Source organism: Chelonia mydas, chromosome 1 (assembly GCF_015237465.2).
Source record: "Chelonia mydas isolate rCheMyd1 chromosome 1, rCheMyd1.pri.v2, whole genome shotgun sequence".
NCBI lineage: Eukaryota > Metazoa > Chordata > Testudines > Cheloniidae > Chelonia > Chelonia mydas.
The window spans coordinates 99,675,200-99,702,210 of record NC_057849.1 but is presented as its reverse complement, the minus strand read 5'-3'; the positions used below and the strand labels follow the sequence as shown (position 1 = coordinate 99,702,210).

Here is a 27,011-nt window from a genome sequence, read left to right as displayed (position 1 = left end):
ATCATCAAGCTCTGATCCCTACTCTGAAGTAGCTACAATTGTTTTTAACCTCACATTCTTACTCAGACATTGCTGACCGTTGTCTGGCCAAAATAAACATCACCACACACGTCAGCCTCACATCTCATCAAAATTTACACTTGGTGAGATGATGCTAGAAGGACTGTAATCTTCTTTGTTTTTGCCAAGGGAAACAACATGCAGTTCTTTAGCTACTAGCTACTGATGGTGTTACTGTTAGTATCTGGTGTATTCAGAGAGGTAAACTTCTTTTACATTCCTGCAGTAACATGCCAGACTAGCTGAGGCTAGTTATTCACTCCTTATTTAACTGTTCTGAGCACATTTCTTTATATGTTAATTAACAGATTCCATTACTACTAATGTCACTACTTTACCTGGTATGAAAATTACAGTACTAGGTTACTAGTTTCCTATGTCTTTCTTATTAACCCTGTTAAAGATAATAGAATGCTAGAACAAAAGCACTGATCATAAGTGACCCTATTCTGTTCTTAGTGAAGAAAATGAAGTTAGTAGAAAATAGGTCAAAGGAATGAAGAGTCAAATCACCTGAGGTATTTTCTAACTTGTTAAATGCCAAGGTCAAAATACTTTCCTTATAGCACAGTCCTAACAAAAGAGCTGTGCTCAGAAAATGTCTGGCTGTCTCTGTGCTCACCACTCTAGCTGTTTAAAAATGTTACTTGGCCACAGTAGGCATGAAAAAGGGGCAGTGGATTGGCCGTGCCATGTCAAGACATATTCTTTCATGTTGCCTTGTTGGTGTTTGTGTATATGGGGAAGAGAAGATGGGAAGAATCCTCTTCTCCAGGCCAAAAGGTGCCAGCACATTGGCTTTCCCACAGTCTTGGGCTGCAGTAGTTGTCCCCAGCCACGAAGGAGTTTAGCTGGTGGATACACATGGTTACCCTAGCCCTGTGTCCAATGCCCCTGTGCTGGGTTAGTTCTGCTTCGTTCAGAGCTTTCCACAGCTGATCAGCTTAAAAGATGAAGCATTTGCCCCAGAGGCTTTGAAAACCATGCAGAAATGTAAAATGCTGAGTTATTTGTAGAGCTATAAGAATGAAGTCTTTTATTGTACATCAGCAAGTTACTTAAGCACATTGCATAATGGGACTATTCAAGTGCTTAAAGTTAGGCACCTGCTGCTGCACCTTGCTGAACAAGGACCTTAGTAAATATTGAGCATTTCTAGACTATTGGCACCTCAGGGAGTAACATAATTTAAACCATTTTGCAGTTAAATTCTGCGCAATGTTCTTGTCACATATAGCTCTATCTTGATATACTATACTTGGCCTGAACACAAACGCAACCTCAGTATATATAAGCGCCTCAGTGATGTTGTCTTGGCTGAAAGACCCAATGTACCAGACAGAGTTCGGCTTCCTTACTGTCCAAAAATGATTTTGACATTGTCAGGGAAGGCAGCTGTATTCCTCCAGGAATAGGATTGAAGACCATTTACTGTAATTTGGAGAGTAGATACAATATGAAAGTGACCTAGGTTTAAATGAAACATTTGAAAATTAGTGTCTTGCATTGTAATGACTGAGCAAGCAGTACACTTAATAATATTCCCTAACACAGGGAATCTCTTGACTCTGGGAATTGGGATTTCCTAGTGCAAAGCATAATGTAAAATTCATTAGTTCTTAGTGGCATGAGCTCTGAATATGCTTGTGCCAATGAATTAATTTTCACTGCTAAGAATATTCATAAAATGTTACCATGATAATCCTATAGCAGAATGTCTTCTGTGCAGATATACCACAATCTCAAAGTACTTATATTGTGCATTAAAATATTCTAGTATAAATGAATTTACATACCTTGTTCATGTTTAAATCTTTGCTGATCATGTATTTAAACATGGTGACGTGAACATACATATGCCTGTATAGACATCTGTGCCCAGAACTAGATTTGCAGAGTATTTTTAAAAACGGGAGCAGAGATACCTGTGTGTATGCAGCTCTTTCTGTACCATGCAAAGATGGAGGCCAACTGGTTCAAACTACAGTTGTTTCCTTGCCTAAAGACAATTGTGCAGGAAGCTTCAGTTTCACCTTGACAAATTATAGATTAATTTTTTAATAATGCATGCAGTGCATGAAAGCAAGAAGAATAAAGTAATTAAAGCCTCTCTTCACCCCAAGTAGTCATCAAAATGCCTCTGGGAATTAGATTAAAAGAGGAGGACTTTTAGAAGAATCATAAGGAGTAATATGCTAAAGGGCAGACTAAAACTTATGTTAGGAGCATTTCTTCTTTGGATCACACTCAGGAACAAGTTTTGATGATAAACATACAAAACTTCTCAAATATTTTGGAGTCTTGTGAGAAGATAAGCAAAGTCAAACACACAAGAACCAAGCTTAGCCTATAAAAGAGTAAATGATATAATCCACCATCTCTCTCGCAATAGACTGATTTTACATAGCAATTTAACTGGCAACTGTTATATATTTACATCCCTTTTGACACAGACTGCAGTCCGAAATGCATATGAATTTTATTAACCATTGCTAATTTTCTTTCTGTTCTTGAGATTTTATACTTATAGATAGCTAGCTCATCAGATCATTATAAACAAACAAATCAGACATTTCAATTCCATAAAATGTATTAATGGATGTTTGGCTGTAATAGATATGTCAGAGATTACAAAGATTGACCTGTTCTGTGGATAAAATATATTATTGAAACTGAAAGGATGGGTGTTAAGGCACTGGACTGAGACTTGGGAGATCTAGGTTCAGTTCCCAGTACTGCCACGGATTTCCTGTGTGTTCTTGGGCAAGTCAGTTAGTGTCTCTGGCTGGAATTTTAAAAAAAAGCCTATGAGAGTTGGGTGCCCAACTTCTATTGAATTCCAATGGGAGATGGTTTTCTAACTCCCTCCTTAGAAAAATCTCAGGTTTTGTGTCTCAGTTCCCTATGTGCAAAATGAGTATAATAATACTTCCTTCTCTCCCCCTTCCCCCCCCCCATATTGTGGGTCAGGGAGTGTTTCTTACTATTAATATTATTTATGATTTTTATTGCCATATGTGTTTGCACAGCATCTTGCACAATGGGGTTCTCATCTCGGTTGGGGCCTCTAGATAGTACTATGTGACTGCAGTTGTTACTACTGCTGCTAATGGAAGGGAACTTCAGTTTCCAGGTGCATTAGCCTGATCTTTCCCATGAGCACTGAATTCACTAAAATAAATTGTTTTAAATCAAATAATTTTACAGGATTTAAAATATTGACTTTTCATTGCAAAATAACCTGCATTAATAATGAATGTTAAACTCAGTAAATATACAAGTTAAGCATATGAAAACTGAGTACATCTAACAGTTTGATATTGTATTTTTCACAGAAATGTAACCTGGAATAATTTAGCTATCCCAGATACCCACTGTTCCAGAGAGCTAGAAGAAGGTTACCAGTGTCCAGCAGGATTTAAGTGCATGGACCTTGAAGATCTGGGACTAAGCAGGCAAGAGCTGGGCTACAGTGGCTTTAATGAGATAGGTCTGTCTTACTGGTAAAATCCATTTCAGTATCCATTTAAAAATGTTTCTAAAATAAGTAGAACAGATACAAAATAGTTCATGTCTGTGCAGTGAAGATACTAAGTGAAAACAGTATTCTGTTTCAATCTCACTTCAATCTCAACCACGATATTGATTTTCTTTTAAGTGGTCAAGTCATAATCTATTTGTATAGAGTCTGGCACCCCAAGGTTTAAATAATTTTATAACAATGTCTTTTTTATGGAGGGGCAACCATTCATTATTACAATATGTAAATACAATGATTAACATGGGGTTTTTATTATTTGTGATAAATTTTAGATTATTTAGTGGTTTCATAATCTGTTTATCTTTCAGACTAAATTTTTGGTGCAGTATTTTTCTGTAGTATGGTTATAGATGGTGCCCAAATACAGCAGTGATGGACATATTAAAATAATTTACATTTGCATAATTTAAGGAGCACTACTAGCTCATGCAGTAGAAATTAGGCTGGATTCAATTGCAGTCCCAACTCAGATGGTTCATGAGTTATGGAAAAGCTAGTATGACATTTCTTAGGTTCCCCAGATTTAGGCATTGCAGCTTCAAAGACCATCTCTGACCAAACATCTTACATATTATATGGCACAGATAGCGACTCCTATAGCTAAGGTTACCCACCTCTATGGCTAAAGTTACCCATTATAAGAACCTGTCTTCAGTTGTGTATAATTTTGCCAATTTTTAACCATTTGGGTTGAAATGTTTGGAAAATATCTATATACTGGTAACCAGGAGTTGTTTAAACTCTGGGTCCCCTTGACTTTCATAGTGATGGTACTAAAATAATAAATAATCATAAATAAAATAATAAATAAAATTCCTGAGTCATTAGTAGAAGGCCTTATGCTATGTAACATTTTTATCAATGACTGGGAAGACGATAGAAAATAATCACTGATATAGTTTGCAGAGTACCCAAAGATTGGGAAAGTGCTAAATAATGAAGACAGGTCACTGATACAGAATGATCTGGATTGCTTGGTAAAGTTGGGCTCAAGCTAACAAGATGCATTTTAATTTGGTCAAATGCAAAATTATACATCTAGGAAAAATAATCTAGGCCATACTTACAGGATGGGGACTGTATGCTGGGAAGCTGTGACTTTGCAAGAGACTTGGGGTACCAGTGGATAACTAGCTCAGCTTGAGCTCCCATCTGAAGCGAGACAGATTCAGACTGGAAATAAGATGCACATTTTTAACCGTGAGGGTAGTTCGTCATTAGAATAATTTACAAGGGTTGAGGTGGATTTTCCATCACTGCCAATTTTTAAATCAAGATTGGATGTTTTTCTAAAAGATATACTCTAGTTCAAATAGGAATTAATTCAGGGAAGTCATATGTTGTAGAGGAGGTTAGACAAAATAATGTCCTTTTCTGGGTTTATAACTTCTGACTCTGTGAAGGTTCAAAAAGGCTCCTCTAAGAACACAGGTTGGATTAGAAGACTGGTGTCACCTGTGGTTCTGTTCATTAGATTTCTCCCCCCAGTTCCCTCCAACTTTATACCCTTACCCTATTATATAGTCCAGATTCTGCACACTTATTCACATTCTGTAGTACCTTACTTCATGAGAAATCCCACTGATTTAAATGGGGGTATGCATAGTGTGAAATACTACTTAATGTGTAGGTTTCAGGGTAGCAGCCGTGTTAGTCTGTATTCGCAAAAAGAAAAGGAGGACTAGTGGCACCTTAGAGACTAACCAATTTATTTGAGCATAAGCTTTCGTGAGCTACAGAAGTGAGCTGTAGCTCACGAAAGCTTATGCTCAAATAAATCGGTTAGTCTCTAAGGTGCCACTAGTACTTCCTTTCTTTTTACTTAATGTGTAAAATCTCTCACTATGTGTGAGGAAGGTCAAATGAAGGATTCTCTCATATAGAACAATTCCTTTCACCTTACTGTACCCCAAGCAGGCTTAAGAGGAAGCACTTGTAAGAGTACATACATTGCAAACCCCTCAGCAGTACTTGCAGCATATAATACTGCAACTGCTACCTTCATCCCCAACTCCAAGAGAGGAGTCAAAAACATTTGTTCCTGTGGCACCCTCCTCTCACAAGCGCCCCCTCTCTGACTGATATGTGTCTGCATTCACTCAGTCTTTGAACGAGGATGGCACCCACCTCTCACAGGTGCCCCCTTTCTGGTCGGTTGTGAGGCTGCTTTTCTTTCAGTTCTTACAATGGGGTGGCACCTGCCTTTCATGACCCCTCCCCAGCCAGTGGTTGTTTGACAGGTCTTTAGTGACTCAGCCCTCTGGCCAAGTCACACACACTGTTCCTCCTTCCAGGGTATACAGTCTCTAATTCTTTCTCATGGCCCATGTATGGGGCCGTAGCACCAAGACTTCCTCCCTGGAGGCACTGTGTTCTTTAACAGCCCAAGAGGGGCCTATCTTGGTACCCTCAGCTGATTTTTTTTGGCAGTCCTCCCTGGGCTCAGTCTTCAGGCAGACCAGCAGGGCGCATCAGAGTACCCTTGCCTGGTCTGGCTATGTTCTGGGCTCAGTCCCCTGGGCTCAGCCTGCCCACACTGATCTGTCCATAGTCCTGCTGCTGTTCCAGCCAGCCAGACACCACATTCCCCCTCTTCGAGCTCTAGGCAGCAACTGACTGCTCTGCCTCTGCTGTTTCCTTTTATATGAGTCTTCGAGCCCCTGATTGGCCAGTCCAACAGCCCTTCTGATTGGGTGTTTCTCTCCAGCCACTCTAGGTTGCATGGAGGACTTCCCTCTCCTCTTTTCTAGGGTGGGTTGAGGCAGGCCCGTGAGGCCTCCAGCAGGGGGCCTCTGGACCTAGTCCACCCTGTCACAATCCCCATATTTCCAGATAAATAAGACTAGTATCATTTGTTTCAAACTCAACTACATCTTATTACTATACCAATTAGGGATCCTGGGTAATCCTCATTATAGCAAACCAAGAAACCCTTTCAGCTCCTAATAGCTAATTGACAAAAGCCAGGAAAGTATGGGAGGTAATATATAGTTGTGAATTCCCTAGGATTGATTATATTGGGTTATGTGCTGCAAAAATATACTGAAACATAAGATATTGTGCAATTTATTATAATCTGTCAATAAATGTGAAGAAAAAAAAGTAAGAGCGCTATATTGCAAGAGCTATTCCTGTAATTGATAAAACTTTAAAAATAGCCTAGTTTTTATTTGAGACTTTTAAAAAATATACTTGAATTACAAAATGAAAATTCCAACCATCTCTACGGCCCTGATTCTGATTCTTATGCATTTGAGTAGTCCCACTTAACTCAATAAAAGTGTTCACTTCCATAAAATTACTCACGTGCATTAGTATTTGTTACAGAGCAGATTGATACAGTGTCAATTAAGGACTTCAGTAATCTTCCCTGAAACCTTACAAATCTCTTTTAGGCAAATGCCTTAGTAAATAAATATGTGTTGCAGCATGACCTGAAAGTCAGCAAAGTTTAGGCTATTTCAGAATGTAGCGGAGAATGAGTTCAAGATTCTAGGAGCTTTCAGAAAAAATACCCTGTCAGGACTGCTGTAATAGAGACATCCAAGCATCTCCAAGCAGCTCAACTGTTGGCATAAGGCAGGAGAGAAAGAGAATCTTTAAGACAATGAGGACCTGAACTGTGTAAGTTGGAACCAACATCCAAAAATGAACTGGAAACCAGGCAGATTCTGTAGCACAGATATAATACGCTAAAAGAGATAGATAATAAGACAGAAAATACCAAAACGCCAATACATATATTCATGATACACCTACACTTTGAATACTGCAGGAAATCTTGGTTGCCCCAATTAAAAAAGGATATATTAGAATTGGAAAAAGTAACGAGAAGGACAACAACAATTATTAGAGTATGAAACAGCTTCCATCTGAGGAGAGATTAAAAACACTGGGTCTGTACAGCTTGTAAAAGAGATGACTAGGGGAGATACGATAGACATCTGTAAAATCATCAATGGTGTGGAGAAAGTGAATAATAGGGAAGTGTTATTTACCCCTTCACATAATACGAGAACGAGATGTCATTCTGGTTAATAGGCCACAGGTTTAAAACAAATGGAAGGAAGTGTTTCTTCACACAAAACACAGTCAACCTGTGAAACTCATTGCCAGGGGATGTTGTGAAGCCAAAAATATAGCTGGGTTCAAAAAAGAACGAGATAAGTTCATGGAGATAGGTCCAACAATGGCTTCTAGCCACGGTGGTCAGGGACTCACCCCATGCTCTGGATGTCCCTAAGCCTGTGTCAGAAGCTGGGAGTAGATGACGGGATGGATCACTCAGCATTTGCCCTGTTCTGTTCGTTCTGTTTGAGGCATCTGGCATCAGCCACTGTCAAAAGACAAGATACTGGACTAGACGACCATTGTTCTGACCCAGGATGGCCATTTTTATATTCTTATGTTCACATTTGTCTCTCTACAATAGCCATCTTATAGAAAGATGTCTAAGAGAATCTGAGGATATCAGGTAATGTTCAGAACTATTTTGGTACAATCTTAATAAGCTTCCCCTAATCAGGAATGTTGGTAATAGGGCAATAACTGGCAATAGCTTAGCAATATTTTATAACGCTCCAATTGATGATGCACCTTATATGTCTACAGGTAACTAAATTATTTGGTAAACTTTTTTTGTGTAACAATATTATTTTATTTTATAAAAGCAATGATGTTTTACCTGAAGGTATTATTATAGAGTTTGTCCTGTTCATTCCTGAAATGTGTCATTATAACAAACATATGAGCATAGCAATCTAGCAGCTACCATATAATTAGTGCTACTTCATTTACGGTAAATCGGTTCAAGTTTTGCGCATTTGATTTTGATCATTTCAATTTCAAATTTAAAAAAAAAGAAAAGAAAAGTGAGATATCTAGCAAGTTTGCCACAGAGCAAGGATCACATTCTGTGCTGTCATAAGTGGATGCAACACTACTGAAGTTAATAGAGATTTGCCAGCTTGCACCAGGGATGAATTTGGTGCAGAAAGGGCATATTGTGAGACACATACAATATAGTTGTGCATGGTAGAAGGTTCTTTACTTTTGGGCCTTATCCTGCTTCCATTGAAGTACATAGATTTGACATGAATGGGAGCAAGACTGGATCTGTATACAAACTAAGATTTGGTATTTACCAAGGGATTTTATTCTAAAAAGCATGTAACTCTGTTTTCCAGTTTTGTTCGGTTTTTAAATGAAGTACAATACATACTGATCCTAGAACTCTTCTCTGCTGTTTTCTGCTGTGCTCTTGTATTCTGGTCAGCAATGTCCTCTGCACCATCTTGAAGGGCTTGAGAAATACATTTGTCTTGCCTGGGGCAAGAAGAAGCCTTACTGTGCAAGTGCTGTCCAAGTACAGTACAGAGTTTAAACTTTCTTTCTAAAGAAGAAAAAAAGCTGTTTGGAGTAGGAACCATCTTAGTGTGTGTTTCTACAGTGTCTAACAGAATGGGGTCCCAGTCCACGGGTTCCAAGGCACCACTGCAATATAAATAATAATAATATCCTGTATTGATGATAACATGATTGGGAAGATAATGTGAACCAAGTGTATGGTGTTATCTTTCTAAATCTCTAGGCTCCTCAAGTGTCTCTGCTACCCTTCAAAGCTTCCCCAGTTTGGAAAAATAATGAAATTGACAAAACTGGTCAGTTTCACTCCTACTGTTGGAGAAATCTGTGGAACAGAGTGAAACTGTCAAGAGCCAGGTCAGGGGAAGGTATGAGCCATGCAGCAGAGCAATAAGAATAGGAATAGGCTAGCGAAGACCCCCAGATCCATAATTATCTTAGCAGCCAGGAGATTCTGGAGTGGGAGGGAATAGCAGCAGCAACAGCAGAGAGAATAAATAACCTTCACTCTTTGTTGGCGAGCAGCTTCAGATTTAACAACTTCCATTAACAGTAGAGTCAAGGACAAATGCTTAGTAGAAATCCAGGCACCATCCCCTTTCCCAGCAGTTGGGCAGAGAGATTAACTTTCTAAATGGGTGTTGCTCCTGAACAGAGTGCCCATTCATCTTAGATGAGTCCTTTATCTATTAGTGTGTCTGGTAATTTTTTCAAACACTGTCCATGAAGGGGTCAGTGGGAGTGAGTGAAAGGGTGTGAATGAAAGGGTGGGTTCATGAATGTGGATAGCACAGCTCCTCACTATGCCTCAGTAGTACAATCGTTCCCTTCTGTTTCTCACTCTAAGGTTGTTTTGGTTTGGGTTCCTATATTAGAAAGGTTGACATTTCCTATATTAAATCATCCTTCAGAAATGACCTCACTGAAAGTGTCAGGTGCATTCAGATGTGGCCTATGTCACTTATTTCTTATTTTTACTCTCTTATTTTTACTCCTCAGTTCATTCTTTGGTCTTATTAGCTCAGTAGGGTGTAACAAATATTATGATAGTTTCATGAACTGTACAAACACAGTGGACTAAATGTTCAGAAAAATGTCCTGGTACATGGGTAAACCCCAGTTGTTACCTGTTTAATTAAGTATGCGATTGCATATGCATGTACTTTAACATTTTTAACAGTCATCACTAAAGAACACAAAGACTACTGTGAAACTAAATGGGAGCACAGAAATAAATGGGCAGGTTGGAGGTTATAACCATTCAACTATATTTTCCACATAATTACTTGTCTGAACGTGCATCTAAATTTAGTCTACGTAGTTTTATATGTAAGTAATCATGATTCATTTATACACATCACTGCACAGTTAACAAGATGCATTTTTTTAGTGGGTGTTTTGTTGCAGTATTGGGTTTGTTTTGTAATTTGCTTTCCTCCAAAGCTACTGGCGACTGCTGGAGGCACAGTACAGCATTAGATAGAGCACCGATTATCTGATGCTATGTGGACTTTTTCCACAGCACATGCCCTTTTTACATTCAGATATTAATAACATCTGGCTAGTAATCATCACATATGCTGTGTGGACACATTCCTGTAATTAATCTACAGATGTGCGTTTGCCACATTAATTTTCACCACTTAAAATAAAAAGCACAGCTACAAATACACTCAAAAGGAAAAGAAAAGAGAAGCAGAATACAAAAAGACACACAGAGGCAACCACAGTCAGCACCCATGAAAACAAATTGGTCTGGTTATCCTTTAAATATCTTTCTGCTGCAGCAACTTTCATCTTTTACAACACCCACTCTTTCCCCCTAAGCCTTCAAATCCCTCCTCTATCCAAATCAAGCAAGCTGAATGTCAGCAGTCAAAGTTTGACATGACAGAGTGAGGTATATTCTTATGGACACATATACTCATCAACCTCAAAAACTGACAAATATCCTATGGTATTTATGTAGGGGTTTTTCCCCATGAAAGATCTTCTCTATAAAGTGAAAAGCAAGTGACCTAAATCTACCCAGTATCATCATGTAGTTCTGCAAATGCTGTTCTCCAAGGCCAATGGCCCATTAAATAATAATTAAATTTGACACCAACTTTTAAAAAATCAATATGTACCAACAGTTATTTCCTATTCGGAGTATAGGCCAGACTTTGCTATCGCAGTGGTAAATGGTTGGCAAATGGAGAGTTTTCAGTGGCAACCAGTGTATCTTCAAAGCCTAGTACAAACATTAACTAATAAACCTTGTAACCCATCCTTTGCCCAGTAATGAGCCAGTGAGATCATTACACTATTATCATTCCCATTTTACACATTGGGAAATGGAGATACAGAAAGCTCAAGTGTCTCACCCTATTTCTAGTGAGGAGGGAGTGGATCTCAGATGTCTATAGTTCCAATTCTTACTTGTTGTCTGGACCAGTGTTTGTCACCAATACATGAAAAACAATTCTTGGCCATAACACTGGTTAGGAGATATTTTTATCTGCAATTAAATTTGGCTAAGCAAAGCTAAGACACAAAAAATGTCAGAGACTATGGCAAAGCAAGAAGCAGAACCCAAATCTCCCGTGTCACAGTCTGGTACCTGAACCTCAAGTGCTTCCTTCGTTTGCAAAAGTGCATGCAATAGTACTTTCTCCATTTTTTCTAGGGTGGAGGAGCTCTCAGTCCCCGGTGCAGCCCCAGGGTTCAAGGTAGGAATCCAGGGACCGGGTTCATTATATCCAAAGGTTCGTTATTATGAAGGGTGTTGTAGTGAGGGTGTACTGTATCATAATGGTCTCTTCTGATCCTAAAATTTATGAATCCGGGTCTGTAGATAATTATTTATCTAACAGCTTTTGGCTTAATGATAACCTGTTGTGCCTATGATTCGGGAGTGTACACTGTGGTGGGAGCGCAAGAGGACTTTTTTTTTCTGATCAGAAAATCCTGAGACTTTGAGGCTTTAACGTACACCAGAGATAAGAGAAAGGAAGTGATTCAGATATAGCAGTGTCACAGGATTAATATCTCCTGCTCCGAAAGTAAATATATCAGCTTCACCTAAACATTTATCTTCCTTAAATTGCTTGTCTTTATCTCTGCATTATCCTGTGACAGTTTTCTACTCCATTGACATTATCTCTTAATTATACTTAATTTGTTGTGTCCCTTTATTTTACAAAAACAGACCTAAAACATAGCTGCCACTTACAGGCTTTGATGGCAGTTTTTTGGCAAAATATTCTTCTTTACTGTCCGTAATCCCGTTAATTCCAGCTATTCCTTCCTCACTACTGACTCTCCAGAAGTTTCAGACTGCCTATGTACAGGCTTTGCTTTGAAAAGGCAAAATCTTGACTTTCTCCTAAGAGAGATTTTTTCCTTTCTGGTATGCTGTTTTGGCAGATGACATAAGTTTAGCCCTGTCATGGAACTCTGAGGGGATCAAAATCTGTTCCATCTCCGTTGTTACATTCAGTTATGTGTCCCTGATGAGATTCTATTCAATTTCTGTATATAAGCAGGACAGTATTTGCAAAAGGGTAATAACAAATTGTGTCCTTGCATATCTCTTACTGAAATCTACCTCATGCATCAAAAGGAAGGATTTGGAGTTTTATGGCAGCAGTCTTTGCTTGAACAATTGGTGTGGATGCCTTCTTACCAGCCAGGATCTCTAAGATTTAGATAGTGCTTCCTTATATTGATTCTCAAAGGGTTCCAAGCAGTAGTTTACATGGTACTCACTGCATTCGTTCTTCCTCCACTACACTAGTGAGGCCAACTTCAGTGTCCCATTCCTCTCTTTTCCCAGGCCTGTCTCCAGGCTTTTTTTCTACAGTCCCTTACAAATAGAATGCTTTCCAGATTCTAGCCAGCCAAGTTACCACCTCCTCATCTTTCCAGTACATTCCGAAAACTCCACAAAGCCCACAGAAAGTAAAATACATTATTAATTTATTAACCAAATAGTTACAAAAAATTCCAAGCAAACTCTTTCTCCTTAGACTTCCCCACTGCGGGACATCTTCTCTGTCTTGTAGATTGTAAGCTCTTCAGACAAGATTGTCTTTAGTTTGGTGTCTTCAGCAAAGTGCTTGGTACTGTAGGGGTTTATTAACAACACTGATAACAATTTCTCAGCTGGCAGAGCTGATCAAATTTCCAGTCGCTTGCACAAAGATTTACATAAAATTCCCGAAACCCAGAGGTGAAGCAAGACCGGGTCACTGAATTTTCAAGTTGGAGCACATAGGAAGGATTGCTGTATATGAGCAGCAACAGTAATAAAAAAATGATGGAAAAGTATGTAGCTTCTGCAATGACAAACTTTATAGTCTCACCTTTCTTGGATTTTTGAAATTGTTCTTATGTGACAAATATTCTTGGATGTCTTTCTTTCAGTGTGTGGTAAAACACAGTACAATAAACTAAAACATTCAAAATAAAATACATTAATGATTTTTCCCTTTTCAAACATTTCCACATTCAAAGTTTATAATATTTTCCATTCCTATTACTCTCCTTTTTACACTAGAAACATTACCAGCAAGAGTTTCAGAATTAGCCAAACAGTTATTTTTCCAGATAGACTGCCAGATCTGTTGCGAGGGACTTGAGGAGGTAGTCTCTTATGTGTTCTTCATGCTTCGTATTATTATAGAAGGGCTGAAAATTCCTCCTAGATAGAAGGGCTGTGTGGGCTGTACACTGAAATATGGCAGTGTGACAAAAATCTTAATTTTTCCTTTCATTTTGGTTCCCTGAATTACATGAGCAGCTTTTGAGCCAAATTATTCCCCTCAGTTACACAAGTACAAATCCACTACAATAGATTTGACCATGTACATTACACCCTTGCAAGATGATGAGATTGCACAGGGGTAACTCAGAGAAGAATTTGGCCCCTTGACTTTGTGGAAGGACTAAACTGATCAAAAAAGGAGACTCTGTGAGGGTGTATCTTTCTTTGTGACTTGCTGGTTCCAACCCCTGGAAGCATTTTTTATTATTATTTCTGTTACATTTATAATTTTGTATGTGTGAGAAATATTATGGTTTACAGTCTTCTAGAATGTCTGTTAGACTGCATTACTAAAGTACCTTGGCATTGTACACAGACAACAGTGGTTTAAATATAGCATATACGGCCCTATTTCTGCAATTAAAAACCAGTGGGGCTCCATGAGGTACATGGGTCTGTCTGCACAGATCCAAATGCAGGATCAGGGCCTAAATGTTGACCATAATTATGGTCTTGTTGTCCCAAAAGAGGAAAATTACTATTTTTGTGCTGGATGAGTAATACAAAGTACAGTTAAACCACAGGGGCAAGATTTTCAAAAATAGGAAGCTAAAGCTAAGCTCCTAATATAGGGACCTAAATAAGTGTCCTGACTTTAAAAATGCAGGGCACTGAGAGCTCCCATTAAAGTCAATTGGTGCTGCTTTGACAATCAGGCTATTTATGTAGTTGCCTAAATATGGAATTAGAAGCCTAATTTAGGCTCCTGTTTTTGAAAATATTGGGCTACATAAGTGATACTTAGACCTCAGTGGTTCAGGAGCCAAATTAGTGATCTGCATTATCCAAAAGAGCCACAGTAATGTGAATTCATTGCTTCATTTACTATAGTGCTATATAGTCATATTTAAACAGTATGACAGAAGAAATATTTTTAGTTTATTTATATTATTCTCACAGCAAAATGACTAACCAAGTATTATTATTTTATCATCTACAATTGATTAATAGCTTAGATTGGTTAATAATTAAATCACACAGTGTTTTAATATCAAGTGCTGCAAAGAAGTGCAGGAGACACTTTAAAGAGCCACTTAATGACTTGTGAACCTCAGTCAGAGTACCACTGGGCTATATGCATACAGCTCAGCAGAAATATGGAGAGTGGAATTCATTTAGTTGTGCCAGCAAATAGCATATGGAAAGTTTTTCAAGTTTTTGAAAACTTAGAAAAACGCAAGCAACTCCTTCCCCACAGAATTTTAATTTATTGCTGTGTTAAACCCAAAGTAATTGAATCCTGCATTAAACCAGGCAATCAGGTGAAACTAATGTGAATAGATTAATACAGATGTCTTGTACTGACAGTCAAAGAAAACTTTACTGCTGGTAAGAACATTCAGTGGAACATAAATTCCCCTGGTATTCTAGAATATTAGGTATTAGTTTCACCAGCTCAATGATTGGATCTCAAATGAAATAAACAACTTCCCAGAAAGCTTAATTTTTTGTCCATTCTTGATTTCACTTATAATTACAGCTTTTTATTGGTTACTGAACTAGTCTATAATCTATATGGTTTTATACCACCCTCATCACCTTGGTATCTGAGCACCTTCTAGTAGTGCATTAAGTGACAAGACTAACATCTGATATATGGTTCTTTCTCTCTTTCATCCTTTTCTCGGGATGGCGGGGAGGGGAGGAGAATTGTGTGTGCAATAGAGTATTTTGGTTTGGTAGGGTTTTGTTTTGAGGTTTTTTTTAATGTACACTATGTTGTATGTTTGTTAGGGAAGGCAAGGCTGAAGAAATGCTCTGTGCACTTGGAGAAAAAGGTCGTAAAGTTTGTGCTAGTCTGTAGTTCCTGGGGGAGTTCATTCCACAGTCTTGGACTGGCCTCTGAGAAATCTATATCTTCTGCACAGACCGGTTTTACCTTTATTGTATAAAGTTTCATTGTGCCTGAAGAGCAGAATTGTTGACCTTGAAGATAAGGACTGAGACCTTGAATTTGACTTGATATTTTATGGGAAGCCAATGTAGAAAGAAGATGTGGCGTGATGTGCTCATGGTATTCCATGTTATTGAGGCGTGTACTATGACAAACATTTAAAAAGGCAACAGGAAGTTCTGTAGTTCATGTATCAGGGCTCTGATGTTGTTACTTGGTATGATGGTATCATGCACCGACATCCTGTCATGTTCAGGATCCCACATATGTCCTCTCCAGCTGTTCCTGATTTCTCTGGATCCTCAAGACCTGTTAGTCCTATATACTTCAGTCTTGTTGCACAAAGCACTATTGAATTCTCTATCTTTGTGGCTGGAATGAGAAGATACTATGAAGGCCACAAGATTTTAGAGCTGGAGAGAATTGTAGTGGCAAATGATGCCAGTTGCAAAGGATGGGGGAGCTCATTCAAGGAACAAAACCAAATAAGGGTTGTGTATGTACAAGGAGCTTCAACACAGTATCAACTGGCTTAAGCTCAGAGCAATCAGGTATGCCCTAATAACCGTAGCCACAGAGTTGAACAATCATGATGTTCTAGTGATGTCCACCATAGTTGCAGTTGCTTATATCAACAAAGAACCACAAGATCCACAGCCAAGCTATGAAAATCTAACCTGCTATGGATTCACAGATGCACACTCTCATCCATGTCTGGAAGGACTGCTGTGTGCCTTTCCACCATTTACAGTTCTCCCCAGGGCAATTCACTGCATACATCCAATGAAGTGAGCTGTAGCTTACAAAAGCTTATGCTCAAATAAATTTGTTAGTCTCTAAGGTGCCACAAGTACTCCTTTTCTTTTTGAGGATACAGACTAACACAGCTGCTACTCTGAAACCTGAGGTAATTCTGGTGGCCCCACATTGGCTAAGGAAACCCTGGTTTTCAGACTTGATTTTGTTGGCAGTCTGCTGTCCATTTTTCCTCCCACACCAAAGGGATCTTCTATTGCAAGGACTGTGTGACGCTCTGGGGTGCAATCCAGACCAGTGAGGGGCTATGTCACCCCTGCCATGCAACCTTGGGTGCCTCCCAATGTTTTGCTGTTGTAGCTTCCAACTTGGGTAGCTCACAACACAGCCTGCCCTAAGTGTCTGTGTATATCTACCACCCTGGTTCAGCAGCTCTGACCTCAGCAATCTGAAGCATACACCAGTCACACTCTGGATTTCTCCAACCTTGGTTATTACTTGCAGGGTGACTCCAATACACTTCTCATCCCAGATCTTTCCCCCAAAAAACATGTGTTTAGCACTGTCCAGCCTTCTCCTGGACAGTCCTGATATATGTTAGGTCTCTTGCCCCTCTAAGGGAATCAAGATGCTTGCCATCTCAAATGGAGTTTCCCACACAGTTCACAGCATTGGATTAGTTTTGATTAAAGAATAAAACAAGCTTATTTAACTACAAAATGAGTACAAGTAATAACATTGCTGGGCAAACTCTCAGCCCAGGATCTTCTCCCAAGGTCCAACAGCTGTTTTCTTTTGTACTCTTAGGTGAAAGAGAGAGATGAACTGAGAGAGATAATTTGGGTTGTGTTTGCCCCTCACTTTTTTGGTCCAGTCCCCTTTTGAGATGCATTTTCCTGAAGGTTATTCCTCAAAGCAAATTTTATACAAACAGTAAAGAAGGCAACATGGAGTCCAGTGGTGAAAGAAGTCCATGCTGTATCTTTTTACATCTCTTTGCTGAACTGTAGATTTGCCTTGTCCCTTGCCTTCCTGCCTTCCCCAACCCTTTCATGCCAAAGAATGGCAACTTGATAGGTGATGGCTCACCAACTTTGATGACACCTGGCTCGGGTCGTCAATTTGTCCTTTGTCTTTGAGAAACAGATTTACTCACTTCCCAGACTTGTCTGGTAAACACACTTCAGTATTGATTTCAGCTTGTTCTCATAACAGTTGTTAGTTCTCAAATCATACCTTACTATCCATATGTTGTGCATAGATTATTACTGTAGTGTGTAGCGTGTGAATACAAGTGTGCATTCTGTCACAGACTGATCTGCTACTCAGACTCAGGGAGGACAAATCTGGCTGTTTGGTATGTTAAAGGCCCTTCTAAAACAAAAGGGATATTCGTAGGTTCTAACTGGCAAGCTCTTAGCTTGCAAAAAGGTTCAACAAATAAGGCATATTCAAGGATTTGGTCCAGCTTTAAGATCTTGTTATGAAAATTGTGGGTAGAAAGGTGAAATACATCCTGGAATTCCTGGGGAAAGGTCTTTCCCCTCAAACACTAAAATTTCAAGTGGCCATGATCTCAAGCATGTTACAGACAACAGGAAAGCACAAGATTACTTCCCTCAAGACCTCAAGACATTGGAAGATTTCTGAACAGCCTCTCTTGTCAATCCTACCCCAGTTAGGAGGATTCCCCATTGGGGCCTAAATTTAGTGTTTGATGGCTTAAATAAACATCCATTTGTACCTCTGTCACAGGTATCCTTATATTTCCTCTCCTTAAAAGTGTTTTTTCTAATTGTTACCGCTTCCACTAGAAGATTTGAAGAACAAAGACTCTTATCAGTAGAACAATAATATTGTATCTTCCACCAGGAGAAAGTGATTTTAAGAATCAACGCAGCCTTTACTCCCAGGGTAAATTCAGTACTCCACAGAGCGCAAGGGATATAGTCCTTCCATCTTTTGATCTGCTTCCAAAACATCCTACCAAAATATTTTGACATTGAAGATCTACATCAAATGCACCAGATCTTTCAGAAAAATTGCTACTTTTTGATTTATACCAGCAAAATGTAAGAAATCTTCTCAGACATCTATATCAAGGTGGATACAGTAGTGCATAGCAGAAACTTAAAAGGCCAGAAGCCATCCCAGCTCCCCCAAATGTCCACGCACATTTTCTCAGAGTAATGACTATCTGCTGGGCTTAAAGATCAGATGCATCTTATGAAGAGATATGTAAACCAACCGTCTGCTCATCAGTACACATATTTGCCAAGTTTTACAAGCTGGATGTGCAAGCTTCCTCAGATGTGATGTTTGGCTGAAATTTCTGCATGCTGTTGTACCACTGTAGTCAGATAAGTCTACTTACTACATTGTATATAGTTAACTATATTATCCCCTCCCTACTACATACTTCTATTGGACATCCCACTGTAATGGATCTGCAGACCTTCCCTGAGCAGAAGAATAGGAAAAAAATTTGTACTTTGCCAACAACTTCCTTTTGTTTAGTGGGAAGGTCTGCAGATCCTGTCCCACCTGGGACAAAACTTTCCTCATTCCAGGACAGGGCTCTCCCTAGCCATTCTGGTGCCCTATGTAGCCCCCCCCTCTGCTGGGTGTGTGTGTGGGGCCCCAGGCCTTCGCGGGGGGTGGGTGGATGGGTGGGCGGGCCCCAGGCCTCCGCGGGAGGGGGGGGGGCAGGAGCAGGCTTGGGGGGCAGAGGGAAAACCACCCCCCAGCACAATCCGGCGGAGTAGAGCGGGTTCAGGCTGAGTCGCTCCACTTCCTGCTGCCTGGTGAGTGCACGGTCCAGCCCAATCCCGCACTCAAAGGACGGCGGGAAGTGGAGTGACCCAGCCCCAGCCCGCTCCGCTCTGCTCCCCTCGCTCCCAGCCTGGAGTTTGGGGGGCAGGGGGAACCACCCCCCAGCACTCATCGGTGGTGCGACTGGGGCCAGGTCGCTGTACTTCCCGCTGCTGGTGAGTGCACGCCCGATCCCTGCTGCAGTCCTCAGGGGTGTGGGGGCAGGGCTGGGGCGGAAAGAGGCAGGGTGGGGGTAGAGCAGGGGCCGGGGCTTTGGGGAAGGGGTGGAGCAGGGACTGGAGCAGCACACAGCTGCGTAGGGCACCAAGAAATTTGCCACAAATTTCCTGGTGCCCTACGGAGCTGTGTACTTTGCGTATGGGTAAAGACAGCCCTGCCATGGGATGACCTTTGCCTCTCAACATATGAATATATATTTCACCACCATGTTTTAAAGTGGAATTAATATCTGCTCAGCAGTAGGAAATGTTCATATTTCCAAATTTTACTATGCTCAATAACTTGTTAGTTAATACTTCAAGAATGTAATGTATGAGCAGGGGCTGTTTCATACTGATGGGGTCTTCTAAGGGCTGGCAACTCCCATCCTTCCCTGACTGATAGGTCTAGTTGTGCCTCTCAGCAGGCTGCAAAAGAAGACCCACTGTAAGGGACCTGGAGAGTTTACCACTAGAAGAAAGGAAATTTTCAGCAAGGTAAGATACGTTTTCCTATTGCTTGTCTGATTAGGTAGAATTGTGCACCCACCCTGCACTCTTTGCATAAGTGTGAATGACTACACAAGGAGAAGTGCTGTGGGGAATCAGTCTCCTTACTACTGGCAGTTCAGCATGTACATCCTTAAAGGTGGGTTAGCAAGCTTTCAAATGTAGCAGAGTGTCAATTAAAGAAAAAGCAAGCTTGGAATGAAAATAAGGTGGAACTACTTTAGTAAAGTTCAGACAGATAAATCCACCACCACTCTAGAAAATCTCCACCCAGATTATAGGAATGGTATTTGCATACTGTGGGCCAGATTGAGAGGAGAGTCTAAATTGGTGTACCTTAATCCTTCAGTGCCCACAAGTGTATGTTACACGAATGGTGATTCACACCACTTACCAATGTGCAACTTACATCCCCTAAGAATTTGGCCCACTAAATCTGGGTAGAAGAGGGTTTAAAATGGTGTATCTCACAAGCTGCAGGGCTAGAAGAGAGAAAAAGAAAAGGTCCCTAGCAAGGCCGGAAGAAGATGCAACTCACATCTTCTTACACGTGTTACACCTTTTTCCCAGATTCTCTGCAGGTAAGTTACATCAACTCAGACATGCTCACTTACCGACACACAACATTCCGCTATAATATTGCCTCTTAATGAAGCCCAGTGTAGCCTGGGTTTGAGAGCCATTTAGGATCATTTTCACCTGTGAGTTCAAGATAAAAGTTTTGGGTTTTTTAAATCCCTTTGCTTACTGTGGTGTTTGCAGTACAGGAATGTGTTCTTTAAAGGCTTATCCACACTAAAAACGACATCACCTCCATATAGGTTCACATAACAAAATTCATGTGGTGGGGGTGGGGCTGATGGGTTCGGCGTGTAGGAGGGGGCTCAGGGGTGGGGCAGAGGGTTGGAGTGCAGGGGGGCGAGGACTCTGGCTGGGGATGCAGGCTTTGGGGTGGGGCTGGGGAATGAGGGTTTGGGATGCAGGCTTCCCCAGGGCTACAGTGGGGAGAGAGGACTCCCCTCAGCTCTCTCTCCCCACAGCAGCACCTGGGCTGGGGCAGGAGAGGCACCTCTCCCCTGGCTGCAGCAGGGCCAGGGCTGGGTTGGGGCTGGGGGAGGGGTGCCTCTCCCCTGGCTGCGGCAGGTCTGGGGCTAGGGGAGAGGCATCTCTTCCTGTTGCAGCCTGAGTGCCTACGCGGCACTTAATAGGCTGCTCCGCAGCTGCTCAGCTGAGAGGGAACTTATTCATGGTAACTAACATGATGCCAAACACAACTTATCACAAGCACTGCAGGGACTGTAGTATTTAACATAATCTCTGGTTAATCTGGTGGGCAGGTAACATTATATTAAATGTGACCATCCCTGTCTACATGGTGTAACATCATATTAGCTACCACAACCCTGATGTTCTAACATAATATAATTTCCCAGTGACAAGCCCAAAAGGGTAGTTTATTTGCATCCCTGTGTGGGCATGATGCAGGGGTAGGGGGAGAGGACATAAGAATCTGTTTCACCCCCATGTCCTTTATGCTCCAGTGCAACAATGAGGCACACCCCTGATCACCCAGCACACAAGAACTGGGAGACTCAGAACCACCAGCGTGGCTAGAAATTCCATGGGCAGATGGGAAGCCCTAGCTTAGCTGGTATGACCCTGAATCCTGTAAAATGATGTAGTCGCACCTACTGCTTGATGTATTCTCCCGGAGCTTTCAGTACATTACCTAGGGCAGTGGTTCTCAAACTAGCGCTGTCGCGTGTTCAGGGAAAGCCCGTGGTGGGCCAGGCTCGTTTGTTTATCTGCTGTGTCTGCAGGTTCGGCTGATCGCAGCTTCCACTGGCTGCGGTTCGCCGCTCCAGGCCAATGGGGCGTGAAAGTGGTGGGAAGTGGTGCGGGCCGAGGGATGTGCTGGCCGCCCTTCCTGCAGCCCCCATTGGCTTGGAGCGACGAACTGCAGCCAGTGGGAGCTGCGGTTGTCCTAACCTGCGGACGCGTCAGGTAAACAAACCAGCCTGGTTTGCCAGGGGCTTTCCCTGAACAAGTGGCGGTCCTAGTTTGAGAACCACTGACTTAGGGCAGGCACTGCTCTGAGAGTTGATGTGGCTTGTCAGTTCCCTCACTCACTGTGGGCTGTAACTGAAAGCCAAACTTTGGCTCTAAGTGTTGAGATTTGGGAAGAGATTGGGACCTCAGCGAACCTTTCACCCTCTGGAATTCGGCTTCTCTTCCACTGTGGAAGCCTATCTGTTTTGTTGTCACCTGTTTTTGAAGCCTTAGCTATAGCACAGCAAGGTCTCCACAAATGATGTTCAGATGGATTGCACTCTCTAAAGTCAAAGTCAGCAAATGGATTTTTGTACAGTCTGCATGGAATCCCTGTAAGAAGCCTGAGTTGGGGGTCCAGGTCTGTAATCAGCAATGACAGTTCTGCTTCCTGAGATTGCGGAGTGCTAACCAAGTATTCAGATAACTTCTAAAGGCTAAACACAGCAATCAGGAAAACCACATACTCACTCGGAATGCCATGGTCAAAGAGAAATCAGCACACATTAAGACCATCAACCCTAATGAGAATTAACGGAGAAAATAAACAAAAAGAGCTGCCCTAAACAAAAACAACCCACACCAGTGTGGCTGCTAGAGAAGAACTGAAGCCAGAGTTATACAATAACTCTTTGCTGAGCAGCTTGTTTTAAGCAATGAACATCAGACATGCTGTCTGAAGAGGGGAAGAGGACTAACTACAAAAATGTATGAACAGGGTGAAGCCCATATGGAGATTTTAATTCCACTGAAAAAAGACATTGTTAATTTCAGCCAGAACATAGAGCAGGAAACTCTTCGCCATTGGGCAGATCAGGAAGTCAGACTATTAGAAACTTGTCATTGCATGCTAAATTAGGTCTTATCAGTTTAATTATCACAGAATTCCATTAAGACTGTGTAGCTCTGGATAATGAAAGCTGCAGTCACAGAATGATGGAGGTAATTGTTTTCTAAATGGAAGATTTCCATTTTCAGACAAGAGTTACACTGTGTGACCAGTTTACAGTGATTGACCTTGTCTCAACACGTGCACCATGCAGGGAGAATTGACCTTTACTCCCCCCCCCATATGATTTTTTAAAAACAAACAAAAAAGCATCACTGTAAAAGTTAGTAGAAATGAGCTATAATATGTTTTACATATATAATGTTCTAAACTGATGCAATATGCTCTGGGATAATTATAATTTGAATTGTTTAATTGTGCAGCAGTTATAAACATATTTGATTTAAGACCTGTTAGTTTGCTAATATTGGCCAGATTGTGACCTGGCTTTCAAGGGAGTGAGGGGATATAAGGTTGCTTCAGAGTGTACTTCCTCCTCAAAAACAAGGGAGAACCTGGATGGCAGTGTGTGACTCTTAGGGTTGGTTTGCACTTATGACGGTGTGTAGAGTACATATACTACATGCCCGTTTAGTATGGGTATAAATAGTAGTGTAGTTGGTGGGACATGGGTTGTGAGTAGAGTGCCCTACATGCCTGATATATAGGTTTATACCCCACCTGGCTCTCTGCATGATCAGGCAGTGCCTCCCCCGTCTACACTGCTATTTGTAGCAGTGCAGTGTCCCGCTGTCTCCCCGCTGCTGGAGCCTTTCCTCAATGTCGTGAAAGCTTCCAGCAACAGGCAAAGGCTCTGGCAGGGAGGAGCTGCCGGAGCCTTTCCTCACTGCATCCCCCCTGCTGCAGCCTTTCACTACTGCGTGTAGTTACACATTGCGGTGTGAATGGTGCCTGCCTTTCAGTGCAGCATGTAGCTACTTGTATCCTACACACTGCTGCAAGTGTGGACAAGGTCTTCAGACTCATCATCTGCTTCAGAGACACCACAACAATTATGGCAAAGCCACCAGTGAGTCCATAGCAATAAAATAAAAAAAAATTCCAAATAAATAGGACACTAGCACATTACCACAGTATCATTGTAACTTGAAATTATTTGACAATGAAGACCTAAGTAGGCAAACCAGAAGATTTAGCAGATGTAGTTTAGAATACTGCAGTTAGCCCCGGTCACATGTGGACTAGTTAGATTCTGATACATGCAGAGAATGTTACTTTTGAAAAGTATATTGGGTAGAATCACTTCAAGGGTGTGAAGGTGCAGAATATACCATATGTGTAAAATTGTCATATATCTTCGTATTGGTGTCATTTTGTTACTTATTGAGTTAGATTTGATTTTTAATCACAATTCTAACTTCTAGTGAAGCAAATAGATTTTTAAGTGCAGAAAAAGGTCCAGAGGATTGTAATGGCATGGGTGAACCAGTTATTAGAAGGGAACAAGAAAGCAAACTTACGTGCTGCTTTTCCCCCTTTTGATATTCATAATCAGCAAGTTTAGCCCTCGTGTAAAGTGGTACAACTCCAGTGACTTACATGTCTGAGTATGGATTGATTATCCTAGTGTGCTCTGGTGAATACTCTGAACTTAATGGCTGATCAGCCCTGCAGACTATACCAAATCAAACTTTGATCTCATCAGATCTTACCAGCTAAGGGGATGCCATTAAATTCTTGAACATTTACCATTCACAATAGATATATTTTACAAAATATTTACAGTTTTTCCTATTCTTGATATAGAACAGCGGTTCTCAACCCGTGGCCCAATTAGCACACAGCTGCGGCCCAGCTCAGCTGTATGCTAAAGGCCAGTCTGAATGGCGGGGTCGGGGGCTGCTGGCCAGCCCTGCGGGGAATAGAGTCCAGGGCTGCTGGCCCACCCCTTGGGGTTGGAGGTCTGCGTTTGCCACCCAGCCCCACAGAGTGGGGGTCCAGGGCAGCCACATGGTTGGGGTCTGGGGCTCCTGACCAGCCCACTGGGGTCCAGGGTGGGCAGCTGGTCGGTCCCGCACAGCGGGGCTCAAGGTGCCAGGGTGCAGGCTGCCACTCCCCTGCCACCTGGCTCCTGATAAATAAGTTGAGAACCACTGGCACGGAAAGTGCTATAACTCTTTTGGAATAGGAAAATATTACAATATTGTTTTTTAAAGTCAAGATTTTAATTTCTACCCCTGTGCCTAGGGCTGGGCAGAGTCAATATCTTGATGGGAGACTTCTAAAGAAAAACAGTAAGGCTGCAGCATGGCAATTCGAAAGTTTGCACTTTCCACTCTGAAATAGTATTGCTCCACCATGGTCTAGGGAGCGTTATATTGTTGCAAAGTACAGTCTTTCAAATGAGATGTAAGCCAAGATTCTCACCATTTTGTGCTTTCTTCAAGTGAAGGATTGTTAGCTCATGGCTATTCTAACTATCAAGTGTCTCCCTAGCAGCTTCAATTCAAAGTTTTCTGGTAAAGTTCTCTTCCTAACCTGCACAATACCTTTGAACAATTTGAATAGTTGCCATGTTCCATTGCAGAGATGATGCCATTTCTTTGAGTGAGGTAATTCTTGTGTCATATTGATTATCTAAGTGCCAACTGTGTGAACCAAAACTAGTGCCTACCCCAAAGAGTTTGCAATCTAACAGATTTATAAATGCTTTGGGATACTTTGGGTTAAAAAATGCAACCTGTATATGTGTAAGATGTCCTGATTCCACCTACTTTCTCAAATTAACTGAAAAAAATGAAATGACTTGAAAGTATAAAAACATAATCTGGGAACATTAATATGTATGTATGAGAATACATTCACCACAGTAGTGAGGCTGTGTTGCTATGTTCAAACTGCGTGGCACATCTTACAACATTATCAGATGAAGCTATAAATAGGTAACATGTTTAGCAAATACTTTCTTTTGAAACATTTCTTCTCCCAGTAAAAGACAAAACAAGAACTGATTTTCCTGTTGCTGTTGTGTTTTTGAATTCTAATTCTAATTTGTTGAAACTGCCACATGTTTACTGTATTTTCTAAAATATCTAGAGATCCATGCAATGCATGGGCTGAAAATGTTGAGTTTGAAGGTACAGATTACTTTCAAGGGTTCTCCTAGTATTCAATAGAGTTTTAGGAGAAAGGCCTGGAAAACTAACCTATAGGTGTACCCTAGCACCAAGGAACTATAGTCTGCCATCTTGGGAACAGGGCCAGGCCTATGATCCCCTGTTGTTATGTTGCAGTCAGAATCATGAAGGAGGAGGTGCAGGCTACTGCTTGTAGAAGCAGTCATAAGATGTGTATTTCACCTCCGCTCTGCCAGCAACTTCCCTACCTCGAATCATCCTGCCCTGTGCCAGTAAAGCAGTGTAACTTCCACATATTTTATAGCCATGATAAACAGGATTTTGCCTAATTTCAGTGAATTTAATTTTCACCCTTGTGAAAATGAAGGTTTATAATAGAAAAGCTAAGAGGCTGTGAACTGTGGCTCGGATTGTCCCCTCCTTTGTGAAAACTCACTGGAAGAGACCTTGAGGGGAGAAAAACTCACCAAAGCTCCTGTCAAGAGTTTCCTCCGTAACTGTGGTTAGGGGAGTCTCTCCAACCTTGTAGGTCCTCCAAGATCTGCCATGTGGCACAAAGAGCATTTAGATGCGCTACGATAAAGATAGAAAAATATTTGAAATATAGTGTACTCTCCATAGTGTCCAGATCCATATTTGGTCTCTGATGTGTACTGACAGGATACCCAGGAGCTGATGAATCCAGATGAAACTGGACTTGTACCTGTCCTTTCCCATAAACCATATTAGTATTTCCTTTTAATTACCTGCCGGTGGTAGGTCTTGTTTAATGGTATATGTGCTATTTGCTGCTATTTCTGCTCATAGGAAAGCATTACACAAGTTCACCACCCTCTGTGTAGAAATGTTTTGCCTAAATTTATTTTTTTGCCTGCTGCGTCCTTATGTTTAGTTCATGTCCTCTGAGACCTGGGGTTAAATGTTAGTTTAACTAACTACATCTGTCATAGTCTCACAAACTCCTTTGGCATCCAGAAGACTTCAAACTATATTCTTTCTTAACTATCTTTCTCAGCAAGAACAATTCCTGTGGAGCATTTGTTTTCTTTTTAAAAGCCTTTATGCATATGTTAA

The 27,011-nt window shown here is 41.1% G+C and overlaps 1 protein-coding gene across 1 annotated transcript in view; it reads left to right on the top strand.

Annotated features, from left to right (window-relative positions):
• Nucleotides 1–27,011, top strand: part of NALCN (sodium leak channel, non-selective) — a 345,337-nt gene that overhangs the window by 79,080 nt on the left and 239,246 nt on the right. The window contains exon 7 of the mRNA XM_037896440.2: nt 3,396–3,550. Within this exon, the coding sequence (XP_037752368.1) occupies nt 3,396–3,550 (155 nt within the window). The remainder of the gene's footprint in view (nt 1–3,395; nt 3,551–27,011) is intronic.